Source organism: Capra hircus, unplaced genomic scaffold (genome assembly GCF_001704415.2).
Source record: "Capra hircus breed San Clemente unplaced genomic scaffold, ASM170441v1, whole genome shotgun sequence".
Taxonomy (NCBI): Eukaryota; Metazoa; Chordata; class Mammalia; order Artiodactyla; family Bovidae; genus Capra; species Capra hircus.
In genome coordinates, this window is record NW_017189851.1 from 140,916 (window position 1) to 156,483 (window position 15,568).

General features: G+C 69.4%; 1 protein-coding gene across 1 annotated transcript; it reads left to right on the forward strand.

Moving 5' to 3' along the window:
• The first annotated feature begins 43 nt into the window (after window positions 1-43).
• On the forward strand, window positions 44-13,686 carry SCARF2 (scavenger receptor class F member 2). Its single transcript, XM_018044799.1, has 14 exons — window positions 44-193; window positions 349-488; window positions 1,967-2,250; window positions 2,538-2,736; window positions 7,437-7,495; window positions 7,601-7,702; window positions 7,875-8,394; window positions 8,496-8,714; window positions 8,850-8,978; window positions 9,544-9,647; window positions 9,721-9,838; window positions 10,074-10,189; window positions 11,202-11,354; window positions 12,111-13,686. The coding sequence occupies exons 1-14, from the start codon at window positions 44-46 to the stop codon at window positions 12,947-12,949; spliced, it is 3,132 nt and encodes a 1,043-aa protein (XP_017900288.1). The 3' UTR covers window positions 12,950-13,686.
• Window positions 13,687-15,568: the final 1,882 nt, after the last annotated feature.

Genomic DNA, 15,568 nt, shown 5'->3' on the forward strand with positions numbered 1-15,568 from the left:
AAGGACCCTCCTGAGTGGGGGGGACCCGCAGGTGCGGGTTCCAATGCCATTTTCCACACTGCCCAACCTGCACCAGAACACCGTCCGCTCCTGTGGGGTCCTCTTACCCACTCCTGCAGACCCCCACCGCTCTGGGGCTGTGCCTTTGTCCCCACGCCTCACCCCACATGACACCATGCGCTTAACACTTCAGGCCAGGCAGCGAGCCCGGCCTTGACCCTGGTGGTCCTTTCCCATGGGACAGGACGGCCACTTGTCCAGGGTCATTCTCTGACTCCCAAGGGTGAGGTGTGGGACCATGAGCTCAGAGTGGGGGCCCCTGTTTCTGTGTCTGCCACCACCCTGCAGACCTCGGAGGTTTCTGTGAAGAAGGGCCAAGACGTCCGTCCTGCCCCAGAGTGTCCGGGCCTGCCCCAGCTGTCGCCCCAGCCAGGCACCAAGGCCTGGCTGCGAGAGGTCTCTGGTCTGCAGGGGGTGGAGAGGGGTCTGTGAGGACCCCAGGGCATGGGGCAGGGTAGATGTGAGGCCTGGAAGGGTTCCTAAGACCCAGGCCATAGCCGGGCCCTGTCGTGGAGCAGTGCAGCATTGGCCCACAGCCAGCAGCCCGCCCCCTCCTCCCTGAGCCCAGGCAGCCCTTGCCAGCTGGGCAGGCTCTCCGGCTGCACTCGAGCCTCCAGGCTACTCTCTCCCTTCAAAGTTGGCCTCCTCCAGGAGCCACCCCCGCCAGGCCCAGGCTCTGGGCCTCCACTATTGGCCTCTGTGCTGGCCAGTCGTGTGGGTGCGCCCTCATTTTGGTATCCACCTGGCACAGGCCAGGCAGACGGACAGCCCCCCACTCCGCCTGTACCCAGGCTCCCGGCGGGGGCGTGGGTGGGGCCGGGAAACTCGCCATCAGGCACGAGGTGGGCCTGAGACAAGGCTGAGGATGGTCCTGTCCTGCGGGCAGCAGACACAGGTGGCACACGGCCAGGGCCGGGCAGAGAGTTGCATTCAGACAGTCCTGAGGTGCCTGTCACAGAGCTGGGACCCGAAGGAGCTCTGGGGCTGGAGGGGGTCGGGGAGGTGATGGAGTCTGAGGTCAGGGTTACAGAGCCAGGAGCAGGGCGGACAGAGCAGCCGCACGGACCTCTGCTGGCCACCCTAGAGGGCAGCCAGTGGGGGTTCCATGGGAGGGGCTGGGGCCCTGGGAGATCTGGCCGTGCCCTGCAGGGCTGCCCGGAAGTGGTTGGCCTGTTGACTTGCCCCAGAGAAGTGTTTGCGTTCGTGACCGCAGGAGTTCGACTTCCCCGCCACCCTGCCTGAGGCCGCCCCCATCCTGCACCAGCTCGGCTGGCGGAGGGGGCCCCAAACCCCCGGGGCTCCCTCGCACCCAGTCTGTTGGCAGCCCAGCAGTGCCCACAGCCTTGGGCCCGTCGGGGCCTCTGACCAGGCCCCCTCCTTGATGGACCCTCACATGACAGGCAGGAGCCCTCCTGGGGGAGCCCGCACGTAGCCCGCCCCCCACCCTGGCCCTGCCTCTGGCTCAGGTCCCCAGAGGCCCAGCTCAGCTCTGCTGGGAGCTGGCCGCCCCGCTGCCGTCCCCTCCCCAGGCCTGCCTGCCCTCCCTGCTCCTCGGGCCTGGAGCTGGCTCTGACCCCTCTGCTGCCCTGTTCCTCCAGGTCCCCAGGCCCCACACACCCCCTCTCTCTGCTGCCCCTGCCCCACTCTGGATTTAGGAGCCTTGGGCCTCCGGGAGTGGCTCCACCTTCTGGAAACCCTCTGGGACCAACGGCCTCTCAAGCAGAATCCCTCTCCCAGGCTCCTAGCGCACCTTCTCACCTCGACAAGGGCTTGTAGGCAGGGGTTGCGGCCCTGGCTGCCCCCACCGCTGCCCCCGCAGCCTCTGCCGCCTGCCTTCACCTCCAGGATCTCTCAGAGCCGGCACGGGGCATTCTACTGCGGGCAGCGCTCCCGTCTGTCCCTACAGGGCCCCTTCGCCCAGGCCTCTGGTCCATACCCAGCCTACCCAAGGCCTCAAGCATCGGGCGCCGCCGTCTCTGCAGGCTTTGACTGCGCCCGGTTCGGAAGGCGCTGACCGCACCGCCAGGCGCGGGAGGGCCTCGCCGCGGGGGCAGAGGCCGGCTTGCGGCCTTGACCTGCGGTCCCGAGGCGCCGCTGGCCAGGGAGCTTTCGCGCCGCGCCTGGCGCCCACCCGCCTCCCGCCGCCCCGGGGCCGGGCCTCGTCGGGAGCGCGCACGGGCCGCTTCTCGGGTGGGTGTCTGGGGAGGGAGCGAAAGGCGCGGCGGCCGGGGATTCCGCCCGCGGGCCCCTTCCAAGTTCGCCCCAAGTTTGCGCGCGGCCGCCTGGGGGCGGGGGCCGCGCGGAGGGGCGGCGGCACGGCCGGAGGGTGGGGTCTGGCGCGCGGGGCGGGCGCTGCCGCCTGGCCGGCCGCGGCTGGCCCGGGATCAGGGAGCCGATGTGGAATTTCCTGCCCGGCCCGGCGCCCCTCCTGCCGCCCCCCGCCCGGCTGTGCACTCCGCTTCCGGCCGCTCTCGCAGCGGCCGCACCCGCGCCCGCGCCCACCCCGCGCCTGCCCCGCGCCGCATGGAGGGCGCAGGGCCCCGGGGGGGCCGGGCCGGCGCGGCGCCGGGGAGCCGGGGGGCCGTCGCTGCTGCTGCTGCTGCTCTGGCCGCTGCCCGGCCCCGCGGCGCCCCAGGAGCTGAGCCCGCGCGGCCGCAACGTGTGCCGCGCACCCGGGTAGGAGCCGGCCGGGCTGGGGGAGGGGGCCGGAGGGGACGCCCGGGGCCGGGACAGGGGAGGGGGCGCCGGGGACCGCCCTGCGCCGAACGCGCGGGCCCCTCGGGCTGCCCTCCCCGACCCCGGCTCCGCTCCAGGCCGAGCCTGAGCCCGGGCGCCGGGCCACGACGGCGCGTCCGAGGATACCTCGGGCGAGAGGAGAGCGGAGGGCATCGGGCGCCGGGAGGGCAGACACACGGGGCCCGAGATTTCAGACCCTTGGGCCGGGTTGGGAGGGCCGTAAGAAGACGGGAGGCGCATTCCGAGCCCATGGCGGGGCATGTGCCAGGGCCCGGGCAGGCGAGTGTGGCCGGAGCCGGGAGGGAGGGAGGCCGAGAGGCCCGCGGCGGCCGCCTCCCTGCGCGGGGGGAGCCGGGGAGGTCTCCAGGCGAGTGGGGAGCACAGACTGGCGTTTTAGGAAGAGCGGACGTGGGTGGGAAGAGGGTGGTCACGGAGCAGGGCGTCGAGGAGCCTGCGCTCCGAGTGGGCCGGGAGCCGGGACAGGACAAGGGCGGGCGCCGGCCTCGGGAGGATGCGGACCCTCCCGGGTGGGATGCGGGTGCCCCAGGAGCCGGCTAGGGAAGCCCGTGTGGGCCGGGCGAGGACAGGACTTGTGGGGGGCGGGGAACGGGGGCCGCACGGAGGACCAAGAGCGCGGGCCAGAAGCCGGGGGTGCGCCGGGGTCGGAGGGCCCGGTTGGCCTGTCAGCGGCCACTGCGAGGTCAAGGGCATCTCCGCGCGGCGGGGAGCCGGCGTGTGCGGGTGCTCTGGCGCGGGCGGGAGGCGCCGGGCGGGCGTCTGGAGAGGCGGCCACGGGCCCCCGGCAGTCGGGGCGCCCGGGGCCGCAGGGCCCAGGGAGGCTGCGTCCGGGGGCAGGGCGGTCGCCGCAGACAAGGGGCTGCGAGGGGCCGCGCGGGGTTTCCGAGCTCGCATCCCGAGGCGCGCAGACCCCTCCCCGCTGCCAGCCCCGCCTCCGGGGCGGGGGCCGGCCTGGCCCGCCATCTGCTTCACATCGACGCCGCCGCCGCCTCCCGGGCCTCCCGGGCCTCCCCGGCCCCAGGAATGTGGCGGCGGCGGCGGGCGGGGCTGCCTGGAAGGGGGGAGGGCGCGATCGCCGCCGGCCTGTGCCTTGCCTCAGCTCTCCTTCCCCGTGGGGGTCCCTACCGGGGGATGCGAGGGCCGGCCGGCCGCGCTCCCCCGCCCCGGACCTCCCCATCGGGCGGCCCGTTCCAGTTGCCGGGAGCCTGGGCTGGGTTTCAGATCCCCAGGCCTCCGCATCCGAGTGGCCTCGGGCACATCGCTTAAGCTCTTTAGGCTAGGCCCTGCTCCTGACAAATGGGGTCAGGGGTGGCACCCGCCTCGTGGAGGGGAGGGAGGGGGGATGACCCTGGTCCTCTGTGGAGCTGGTTAATGGGAACCAGCGCCACTGGGGGCCCCGCCTCCCTCCCCAGGGTCTGGACCATCCTTTCAAAGCTCCACTAGCTATTGCCTCTGCCTGGAGGCAGGAGGACCACGGAGGGGACCATCTCTGTCAGTAAAACCCCAGAGGCTCTGTGTGTGCGGACCCGGCAGTGCCAGGGCACAGCTGTCCCGTGTGTGTGTGTGTGTGAGCACGCATGTGTGTGCATGTGTGTGTGTGTGAGCGCGCATGTGTGTGCGTGTGTGTGTGTGTAGGGTGGGACACTTACCACAAGTCATCTGCCATCTGGCAAGGGCCAGGGAGGAGGTATTCAGCCGGGAGACCCAACCGGAGGTGATGAGTGAGAGGGGCCTGGGGAGGGCAGGCCCTGCATGCTGAGGGCCTGTTGGAAGCGCAGAAGGGTCCCGGGTGGCTGGGACGGGGATGATGGAGGAGAGACCACTCGAGCTCTTGCCCACTCCTGAGAAGACTGAGGCCCTGGAAACCCTGGGGCAGGAGAGCAGAAGGTGGGAGAGAAGCAGGCAGGATGAGGTGGGGGTGAGGGGGCAGGGGACAAGTGGCCTGTCCCTCCTGGGTCCACTTTGGAAGGTCGAGCCGGGGCTTTCTTTGTGCATCGTCTCTGGGAGGGCCCGGGGCCCCAGCCTTTCAGCCTGGAAAGACAGGCCTTACCCTGAGATAGAGTCACCTTGGGGTGGGGGCCCACACGGAGGAGGCCTCCAGGGCATTGCCAGTGTCTTGCTGGGACTCGAGGAGCCTCGTGAGGGAGCCAGCGTGGGCAGAGCAGGGGGCACAGAGGAGGGGGTGCCCATGGTGGGACGGGAGGAGAGCAGGGCCATTGCGGAGTCCTGGGGGGTGTGGGGGCAGAGGGCAGGACAGACACTGGCACAGTGAGTGGGCAGTGCGCTTGGGCGGGTTCAAGATCAAGGTCTAAATCAGCACAGCTGCAGCTGCAGGGACCGCTCTCCGTGGCGGGGCACCGCCTGCTTGCTGCGGGGCCTGGACTGACACCCAGGGTCCCGCCCGATGTCGGAGCTGCCCTGTCCCCGGCCCCCTCTCTTGACCTCTCACTTTCATTAGATCTGAGACAGCCAGGCTGCCAGTCCGTCCCAGCCTTTCCTGCCTCCTGTCTAGGAGGAGAGGCCCCACAGGCTTGCCCTCTACACGGGCTTTGGCCCGCCCGCGGGTGGGGTTCTTAGCTCTGTTGGGTGGGGCCTGGGTGCCAGCCACGCTGGGGGAGCTTTCTGGGGCCTATTCAGCATGGGCTGAAGTGCGCACAGCAGCCTTGGGTGAGTTCTTGAGCTGTGCTCAGTCGCTCAGTCGTGTCCGACTCTTTGCGACCCCATGGACTGCAGCCTGCCAGGCTCCTCTGTCCCTGGGATTCTCCGGGCAAGAATACTAGAGTGGGTTGCTATGCCCTCCTTCAGGGGATCTTCCAACCCAGGAATTGGGCCGGGGTCTCCTTCACGGCAGGCAAATTCTTTACCGGCTGAGTTACCAGGAAATTTCCTGGGTGACTTTTTTTTGTTTTTTTGTGTGTGTGTGTGTGTGCCAAAAGCTGGAGACGTCTCACTCTCTTAATCTTCCTGCTAAGCCTATGGGCACCCATTGTACAGATATAGTGGCTGGCGCCCAGAGAGGTTAAGTTCTGTGCCCACACAGCAAGTGGCAGACCCAGACATCCAATGCACCTTCCTGTGGCCCTAAGGCCAGGCTCCCAAGCTGGTCACAGAGCAAGGAAGCCAGGCCATCCGGGACGGAAGGCGGGCAGTATTCCCAGGCTGTCCCAGCAGGCCATTCTGGTGGGGTCGCCTGCAGAAGGACCAGTTCCAGAGGCTCTCCATCCAGAGAGCCGGCAGAAGAGGCAGAGGCAGGGGGTGATGGGTCTCCCCGCAGAGGTGCTCCTCGCAGCCCCAGGGCAGTGCCGGGCTGGGTGGGTGGGGACACTGGGGGTCAGGAAAAGCCAGGCCTGTTGAGTGTTCCTGTCTCTGGTTTCCAGTTTTATTTGTGGAAAATAAGCTGGACCATTCCTTGAAGTTTGGGGTTTTATGGGTCTTGTTCCCCAGGTCCCATTATCTTTAGCCCAAAGGAGAATCCAGCCCTTTCTGGGAGAGGGGACTCCCTTGGGGTCCTGGGTGCCACCTGGGGTTTAGTGATCATCTCAAGCTGGGAACATGGAGGGCATCTTCTGAGGGGCTGCTAAGGGGCAGCTCAGCCTTTCCTTTCCCTGAACCCCACCCACCAGGGCCATCAAGCCCCTCCCACCTCCTCCACCAACACCTGCCAGTTATGGGTTCCCATCCTCCCTGAGAGACCCTCTCCTTTGTTCTGAGGTTGGACGGAGGCCGTGTGCCTTTAGGATCTGAGACCCCACAGACCTGCAGTGTGAGTGTCTGTTCCTTCTCGACCTCCTTTGCCCGCAGCGTGGGCACACCCCACCTCAGCCCTCATGACCCTCGCCAGGGGCCATAGCTTCACTTGGGCAGGGCCACCGAACCTCTGTGTCTGCCCACCCCATCAGGCCAGGGCTCAGGAGGCTGCACCACCCCGACATGGGACACTTAGGAAGCTCTTATCTCCTACTGTACCTTGGAAAAGCCAAATAAAATTGAGGTTTCATGAAATTGCACAGAGAGGACGTTCCAGCGTGGCCTTCCTCTAGCCCGAGTCTCGCCCTGGTGCTCTGCAGCCCTCACTTGCACTCTCCTCACCTGGACAGACTCCCTGGGTGTCCCCTGCCCGAGCAGACCCCTCGCCTAGCCCACCTCGCTCAGAGGCTGCCTGTCTTAGCCCCAACAGGGCACCCTGATGTGCTGCCTGACCCAGCCAGTCCTGGCACTGTCTGGGTCTGAACCCTTGACACCCATCGGGCCAGACTCCGCCCCACCCCGGGGTGCCCTAGCCTGGAGCAGGTCCTGGAGGCCCAGAGACTTTTGCCCCACCCCCACCTCACCACTGCCCCTCCTCGGACGCCTGGGGTCTCTTTTCAGGCCCAGCAGATAGGGGAAGAGGGCACAGATCAGGAGAGCAAGTAGAGGGAGCTGGGGAACTCTTGGAGGGGGTCTGCTCTCTGCCGCCTCCCAGGGTTTGGTCTGGATGGCTGAAATTCGTGACTTACTCGAGTCCCCCGAACCTACTGCAGCGCCTCCGATAATCACCTCCCTGGGGCAAGGTGGGGATTGCTGGGGGTGGGGGGGGTCCCAGCGCGAGGGGCTCAGACTCAGGCGCCAGTCTCTGCCTGCAGCTCCCAGGAGCTCACGTGCTGCGCCGGCTGGAGACAGCAGGGGGACGAGTGCGGGATCGGTGAGTGGGTCACCCTGGGATCGGGGCCGGGGGCTGGGGCGGGAGTGCACAGAGAGACGAGTGCGGCGGCTGGACTGGGGACACCTCGGCCCGTCTCGTCCGCAGCTGTGTGCGAAGGCAACTCCACGTGCTCGGAGAACGAGGTGTGCGTGCGACCCGGCGAGTGCCGCTGCCGCCATGGCTATTTCGGGGCCAACTGCGACACCAGTGAGCGGATCCGGGCGGGCTCGGGGCGCTGGGGGCGGGGTCCCAGAGGGGCGGGGCCGGGCGGGAGGCGGGGCGGTGAGGGGCGGGGCCTGGATCGGGGGCGGGGCGCCGGCGGGAAGCCCGCAGGCTCCCTCGCCAGCGCCCGGGCCTGTCCCCGTCTCCGCCCCTGCAGAGTGCCCGCGCCAGTTCTGGGGTCCCGACTGCAAGGAGCTCTGCGTCTGCCACCCGCACGGGCAGTGCGAGGACGTGACGGGCCAGTGTACGTGTCACGCGCGGCGCTGGGGCGCACGCTGCGAGCATGCGTGCCAGTGCCAGCACGGCGCGTGCCACCCGCGGAGCGGCGCGTGTCGCTGCGAGCCCGGCTGGTGGGGCCCGCAGTGCGCCAGCGCGTGCTACTGCAGCGCCACGTCGCGCTGCGACCCGCAGACGGGCGCGTGCCTGTGCCGCGCGGGCTGGTGGGGCCGCAGCTGCAACAACCAGTGCGCCTGCAGCGCGTCGCCGTGCGAGCAGCAGAGCGGCCGCTGCCAGTGCCGGGAGCGCACGTTCGGCGCGCGCTGCGAGCGCTACTGCCAGTGCTTCCGCGGCCGCTGCCACCCGGTGGACGGCACGTGCGCGTGCGAGCCCGGCTACAGGGGCAAGTACTGCCGGGAGCCGTGCCCCGCCGGCTTCTACGGCCTGGGCTGCCGCCGCCGGTAAGCGCGGCGCCCGCCCAGGGAAGGGAGGGAGGGGCAGGCAGCCGAGGGGGCGGGAGTGCGGCGGTCGGGCCCCGCCTAGCCTCCCGCCCCTTCCCCAGATGCGGCCAGTGCAAGGGCCAGCAGCCGTGCACCGTGGCCGAGGGCCGCTGCCTGACGTGCGAGCCCGGCTGGAACGGCACCAAGTGCGACCAGCCGTGCGCCGCCGGCTTCTACGGCGAGGGCTGCGGCCGCCGATGCCCGCCGTGTCGCGACGGGCACGCCTGCAACCACGTGACCGGCAAGTGCGCGCGCTGCAACGCGGGCTGGATCGGCGACCGGTGAGCGACGTGCGTGCGCCCCGGACACGCAGCCCCCGCCGCCCTCCCTGTCCCGACCGCCCTCCGCGTGGCGCTCTGAGCGCTGCAGGGTCCTTGGCCCTGCCCCCTCTGACGCCCCCTCCCCCGCGTCCCGAGGTGTGAGACCAAGTGCAGCAATGGTACGTACGGCGAGGACTGCGCGTTCGTGTGCGCCGACTGCGGGAGCGGCCACTGCGACTTCCAGTCCGGACGGTGCCTCTGCAGCCCGGGCGTCCGTGGGCCCCAGTGAGTGCCCCGGGACGAGAGGTCTGAGGAGTCAGTATCCGGCACAGGGCTCCAGCTAGACCCCAGGTTCTGCTGTATTGGCGACCAGGCGGGACCCAGGCTTGGCCCTCAGCCAGCTAGGGAGCGACCAGGGGGTCTTGGGGGGCAGTTTCCTGCCCTGGTGTGGAGCCGGCGTTCGAGCCGGATCTGGCGGCCAGGTCAGCCTGTGTTCAGTGGGCTCCCCTGAGCTGATGATATGAAGTGAGCAGGGACCTCCACGTTCACCCACGGATCTGGTCCGGCAGCCTCTCTTCCCTGTACACAAGAGTCAGCCCCCGAAGTGGGCACCGCGGACAGTGATCTCGGCCGGGCCCTCAGACTCCCCGGCGCTGGAGTGCACCTATGCATTTCCAAAACACTGATCGCCCAGGACGTGCTGGAGGTGGGGGTGGCCGCTGTCCCTAGAGAGTGGAGCCAGGGAACGCGGGGCTGGCCGGCCGCGGGGTCGAGCGCGGGAGGCGTTTCGTGGGGTAGCTCGGCGGCGCCCCCAGACCCCGCCCGCCTCCCTGACCTCCCGCTCCCTTAGCTGTAACCTGACCTGCCCGCCCGGGCTCCACGGCGTGGACTGCGCCCAGGCCTGCAGCTGCCACGAGGACTCGTGCGACCCGGTCACCGGTGCCTGCCGCCTGGGTGAGTGGGTAGGGGCCCCCGGGAGGGGGCGCGGGGGTCGCTGGCCCCCGCTCTGATCGGGCGCTCCCCACAGAGACCAACCAGCGCAAGGGCGTGATGGGCGCGGGAGCGCTGCTCGCCCTGCTCCTCGGCCTGCTGCTCTCGCTGCTCGGCTGCTGCTGCGCCTGCCGCGGCAAGGACCCAGCGCGCGGGTGAGGCTTCGCGGCCGGGCCTTAGCCCCGCGCGCGTCGTGCGCGGTCTGCGGCTAGGTGCAGACCTAGCCCCGGCCCCGCCCCCTTCGGTCAGGCCCCGCCCCGAGGGGCCGCGTACACTGTAGGCCCCGCCCCGCCGCCAGGCCCCGCCCCGTGGGTGGGCACCCGCTGGCTTGCCCCGCCCCTCCGGCCAAGGCACGGTCCCGCCCCCTTCGCTCAGGCCCCGCCCCCGCAGGGAGCTCTCGCTGGGGAGGAAGAAGGCGCCGCAGCGCCTGTGCGGACGCTTCAGTCGTATCAGCATGAAGCTACCCCGGATCCCGCTCCGCAGGCAGAAGCTGCCCAAGGTCGTAGGTAAGGATGACCGGGGAACACCCCCGACGCAGGCGGCTGCCGGGAAGTGGGCGTGACCGGGTCAGTATAGGAACGGCGGGGCCTGGATTGTCCATGGGAGGGGCGAGGGGAGGTGCGCCCAGGTCGAGGAAAGAGAGCTCGCGGATACGGGGGAGCCCGGGAGGAAGGCAGGGATGGCCTGGACGTCCCGTCGCCCCGCAGTCTGCGGGAGTGAACGCACCGTCTGTCCTGGTGCGGAGCCGCAGGTGGACGCGGGACCTGTGCGTGGGAATGCCCTGCCGCAAGAAGCCCCCGCCCCTGGCCCAGACTTCTGGAAGTGCCAGGGTCTTCCCTGGAAAGAGGGCAGGCTGACCCCTGGGCCCCCACCGCTGTCAGGACGGGTCAGCTGCCTGGTTGCAGGGCAGGCCATTTTCTCTTCTCTGTCTGCACTGATTCACACCGGGGTGGAAGCTCTCTGTGTCTTTCCCACTTGTTTCCAAAGATGAAGGGGACGAGGTGATGAAGGCTCCTGGGAGGTAAAGGTGGAGACAGCTGAGAAAAGCCACGCTGGGCCCACTCAGCATGGTGGGGTCTACGGACACAGGTGTAGGGGCTGGAGCCCACCTCCTGTTTGTGCGAGGGGGACAGGCTGGCCAGCCTCTGGGATTCTCTGTTGGCGGGGTCTACATCTGTGGAGGCTGTGCCTGGGGGTGGCAGCCTGCTGAGGTGGGCTGAGCCAAAGGGTGGCCTCTCCACTGCGTGTTTGCTCTCAGAAACTGCCGCAGGGCAGGGTCTGAAGCATGGCCTGGAGGGCCTGATGGCGTCTCCCAGCCAGGTGCTCCCTCTTCACAACTTTCGGCCTGACCTCGGTCAGCTCCCTGGCTGCTGGGAGAGGCCTGTTGAGTTGCCTGTCCTACTCAGAGTCTTGGGGTATGGCTGGTTGGGTCCCTACCTCACTGCGGCAGGAGGGCTGGTGAGGGCCCTGGCTCGGGCAAGGCAGGGCCCCTGGCAGCTGTGCCTCCCTCCTCCCCAGTGGCCCATCACGACCTGGACAACACACTCAACTGCAGCTTCCTGGAGCCGCCCTCGGGGCTGGAGCAGCCCTCACCATCATGGTCCTCCCGGGCCTCCTTCTCCTCCTTTGATACCACGGATGAAGGCCCCGTGTACTGTGTACCCCACGAGGGTGAGTTCGCCTCCTTGGGGTGAGGACCCCTCTCGCTCTGACCCAGCGAAGGGTTCTCGCTGAAAAGATCTCGGCTCGGAGGAACAGGGAGGAAGGGCTGGTGATGCTGTTAGCTAGGGGTGGGGGACACACAGCTGAGGCTGCAGGTCAGGCTTCTGTGCTGCCCAGCCCCAGACTTGGCTGGGGGTCTGGGGAGGTAGCCACAGTTGGGTTCACATCTGGGGAGACCAGGCAAAGAGAGGTTTCTGGGCTGGGGGAGGAGCTGGCAAGAGGAGACGGGAAAGGGAGTCTTCCGGGTCTGGAGGCACACTTTGAGGGGAAGCCTTGGCTCACAAACGTCAGGAAGCAGGCTCACTTTCTGGGCTTCTGGCCCCTCTCCTCCTGCTACCGTCCCCGTGAATGACTCTGGGCAGGTGGCCAGGTGACCCTGAGCCTTGGAAGGCATTGCTCCTAAGGAAGGATAAGGAATCGAGGGTCAGATGTGGCGATGGTGGCCCCGAGGCCGGGAATGGGGTGCGGAAGCGGTTCGGGGCCAAGGTGGAGCTGCGGCCCAGGAAGGAGCCCCTCGTCCTGCCCAGGGGCTCCAAGTCTGCGGTCAGCGCGGGGAGCGTGCCAGTCCTGTCTGGATGCCAGGACGCCTGAGCGCCAGTGGGGCGGGAGGAGGACGGGAGGGGGCGCTGGCGGTGGCTCGCGCCTGGAGGCTGGAGGGCCGAGCTTTTCGCGCGGGCGGTGACCGGCGCGCTCTTCCCTGGCCAGAGGCGGCCGCCGAGAGCCGGGATTCGGAGGCCCCCGCCGCGGCGCCGGTGACCACGCCCGCGGAGGAGGCGGCGCCCCTCCCCGCGTCCTCCGACAGCGAGCGGTCCGCGTCGAGCGGCGACGGGCCCGGAGGGGCGCTGTATGCGCGCGTGGCCCGGCGCGAGGCCCGGCCGGCCCGGGTCCGAGACGAGGCCCGAGGCCTGTCGCTTTCGCCATCGCCCGAGCGCCGGAAGCCGCCGCCACCCGACCCCGCCACCAAACCCAAGGTGTCCTGGGTCCATGGCAAGCAGGGTGCTGGGGCCACCGCCGCCGCCGCCCCCGCGCCCTCGCCTCCACCCGCGGGCCCCGAGGCCGCTCCCAGCCCCAGCAAGAGGAAACGGACGCCCAGCGACACGTCGGCGCGGCCCCCCGGGCTGGCAGAGGAGGGGCCGGCCCTCGCGGCACCCTCCCCGCCTCGGGCTCGGGCTCGGAGCCGCGGCCCGGGCCTCCCAGAGCCCGCGGACGCTGGCGGGCCCCCGCGCAGCGCGCCGGAGGCCGCCTCCATGCTGGCCGCCGAGCTGCGCGACAAGACTCGCAGCCTGGGCCGCGCCGAGGGGCCCCCGGGCATGCAGGGCCCCCGAGAGAAGCCGGCGCCTCCGCAAAAGGCCAAGCGCTCCGCGCCTCCCTCTTCTCCGGCCCGCGCGTCCCCTGCGCCTGAGGCCCTGGGGCCCGAAAAGGCGGCAGCCGGCGCGCCCGGATCCGACACCCCTCGAAAGAAAACCCCCATCCAGAAGCCGCCCCGCAAGAAGAGCCGGGAGCTGGCGGGCGAGCAGGGCCGGGTGGGCGCACCCACGCTGTAGTACGGGTGCCCCGTGGGCCTGCAACTTCCCCGCTTAGCAGCGCTGCTTGGCACCCCGCGCCCCGCGCCCCCGCGTCTCCCGCGGGGGCCCCAGTCTGGAGCCGCCTGGCGGGAGGCTGCGTCTCGCTGATTCAGGCCCCGCGGCCCTCCTGGACGGGACCATGCTCACTGCGGCAGGAAGCCCCATCCGGTGGCTGAGGCCTGACAGGCGCTTCGCTGACCCCTCCCTTCCCACGGCCTCCTTGCGGAGGGCTCCCGTCTGCCCGCCGGGCTCTCCCAGGCCAGGGGCAGGAGGGCTCTGTCTGGAGAACACCTCCCGCTGGCCCAGAGTGCCTTGGCAGGGCTGCCTTCTCACTGGCTGGGGCCAGAAGCACTTCCACCCTGGATGCCTCTCTGGTCAAGGCCTGGTGCCTCTGGCTGGAAGCTCCTTCCGCTGGCTGAGCCCCAGGGCCTCTGGTTGACAGGAGCCTGGGGAGGAGGGCTGGTCTCTGCTCCTCAGGGGGCTTGGCTGTCCCCCACCAGTCCTTCCCAGCCCCCTCCGCTGTCGAGCTGGTTTTGATGGCCTCCCAGCACCCCATATGCCTGGGAATCCGAGGGGCGACTCCAGTGGCCTGAGGAGATGTATTTATAGGCCCCCGGCAGGGCTGCTCCCACCCCCCACCCCCGGGGGCCCCAGGATGGGCTCCTCTTGGCAGGGGCTCGGCCAAAGCTTTCCGAATAAAGTGCCTCCCCCCCCCCACCATGGTCTGCCTGCTTCCTCTCTGCTGGGCCTCTGACAAGGACGTCACCCCAAGAGACCTGGCACCCCATGACCCAAGTGGCGTCTGGGAGCCCAGGTGTGGTCCCCCAGGACCACGTGAGAAATGAGTCCTGTCCATCTGCTCAGCCTTCGTCTTTTTATCCAATGTGCTGGGCACCCGCTCGGCCCACCCCCTGCTGGTGGTGCCGGGCAGGCGGGCAGGAACAGATGGGTGGTTACGAGGAAGGAGCGGGTGTGTGGCTACCCCTGCCCTGCGCCTGCCCCACTGGCCCAGTGCTGTGCGCCTGGCGCTCTGAGCTCTTTGGTGTGTCTGGGGCAGGTCAGAGGCTGGGGCCAGGGGGCAGCAGGCCAGGGGCACAGCCTCCAGCTGGGCCACGTCTGGCAGTGCACAGAGCCCCGCTGTCTGTCTCAATGGGCTCCCTGTCCTCAGCCGGAAACGCTCAGGCGCAGGCCTTGCCAGCCGCGGGAGCTGGGGGGAGGGGGGAGCACGCCTGACCCCCGAGCCCCGGCTGGGCCTGCAAGCAGCCCCCCACTGCCCGGCCCCAGCTGGTCCCCTCTGTCCTGGCCTTCTTTCTGCGGTCCCATGTTCCATGTCTTCAGGGCTTGTGGCCCTCAGGAGGGCCTCGAAAGTAACCTTCCTGAGCTCCAGAACCTCACCTCTCTAGGTGTGCGCTGGCCCTGCCCACCTGGGCTCCTCCATCACCCACCTCTGCCTGGCAGGCCTCTTCCTTACCCCCCGCTGCCAGCTCTTTCCATCAGGAGACTCAGCCAAGACACTCCCATCACCTCCCCACAGCCGTCCTGCGGACCCTGGAGCGGCCGGAGTGTGCCCAGCGCTGGCGGCTCAGGCGTCTCACCTGGCGAGCCTCTGGTGCTCTGGCTGGACGCCGCCTGGAGGTCCACGTCGCTGACCCGTGCAGGGGCCGAGCCAGCTGAGCGGAGACGCTGGTGCGGCTCCCGTGCCCGTGGTCCCCGTCTCTGGCCTGGTCGGGCCGCACGTGGAAGGCAGGCTCCTGGTCCCCGGGCACGCGGCTTCCCTCGAGCCAGCCGGGCACCCTCCCAGCCATGGCCCCGTGCCCAGCCACAGCCTCAGCCCTTCCTTCCGGCACCAGGCCATGCTGGCTGCCGGGCGGAGAACACAGCCTTAACGTTGGCCAGGAGGGGCAGAGGCCAGCGAGGGCAGGGCACTCTGGAGGAGGGTGGTGGAGGGCAGGGCGGTGGGTCGGGTGGCAGTGGCTGGGCACCCTGACTCACTGTGCCCACCCTGTTGTTCCCCGACCCCCAACCCCTGCTCCAGCAGGTAAAACACTCCCTGGCCTGGATCAGCACGGTGTGGGGCGACCAGAGGGCTCAGGCCCCACATCTCACGTCCACCAGGCCTGCCCCAGAGCCTCTGGGCATTGGAGACCCTGAACTTCAGGAGCCCCTCTGTGTCGGCGCCTCACGGAACAGGGGTGCCTCTAGAGCTTCCTGCAGCAGCCTTGCCACCGGGCGCCCTGCGGGCAGATGCTGTGGCCTGGGGCACCCGGGCCAGGAAGCCCCTTGGACCGCCTAGGTAGCAGCCTGGGGAGGGAGCTGCCGGGAACCCCCCGCCCGACAGCCACTCCCCCCCTCGCGCGCCTGCAGCAGCGCCAGCTCCCAGTGCAGGCGCCACAAAAGGGAACCGCGGCTGCTGGAACCTCCGTTGCCATGGGGACGGGGACCACAGGACCCACATCTGGTAGCGATTGAGGAGGAAAAATTATGAGTCGTGGAAACGCAAATATTTTCTGTAGCACAGAGCACAAAGGAGCGGGAGGAATGTGGGACTGGAGCAGGCCTGAGCCGGAGCACACGCCACATAGAGGCCGAGCTACCCGC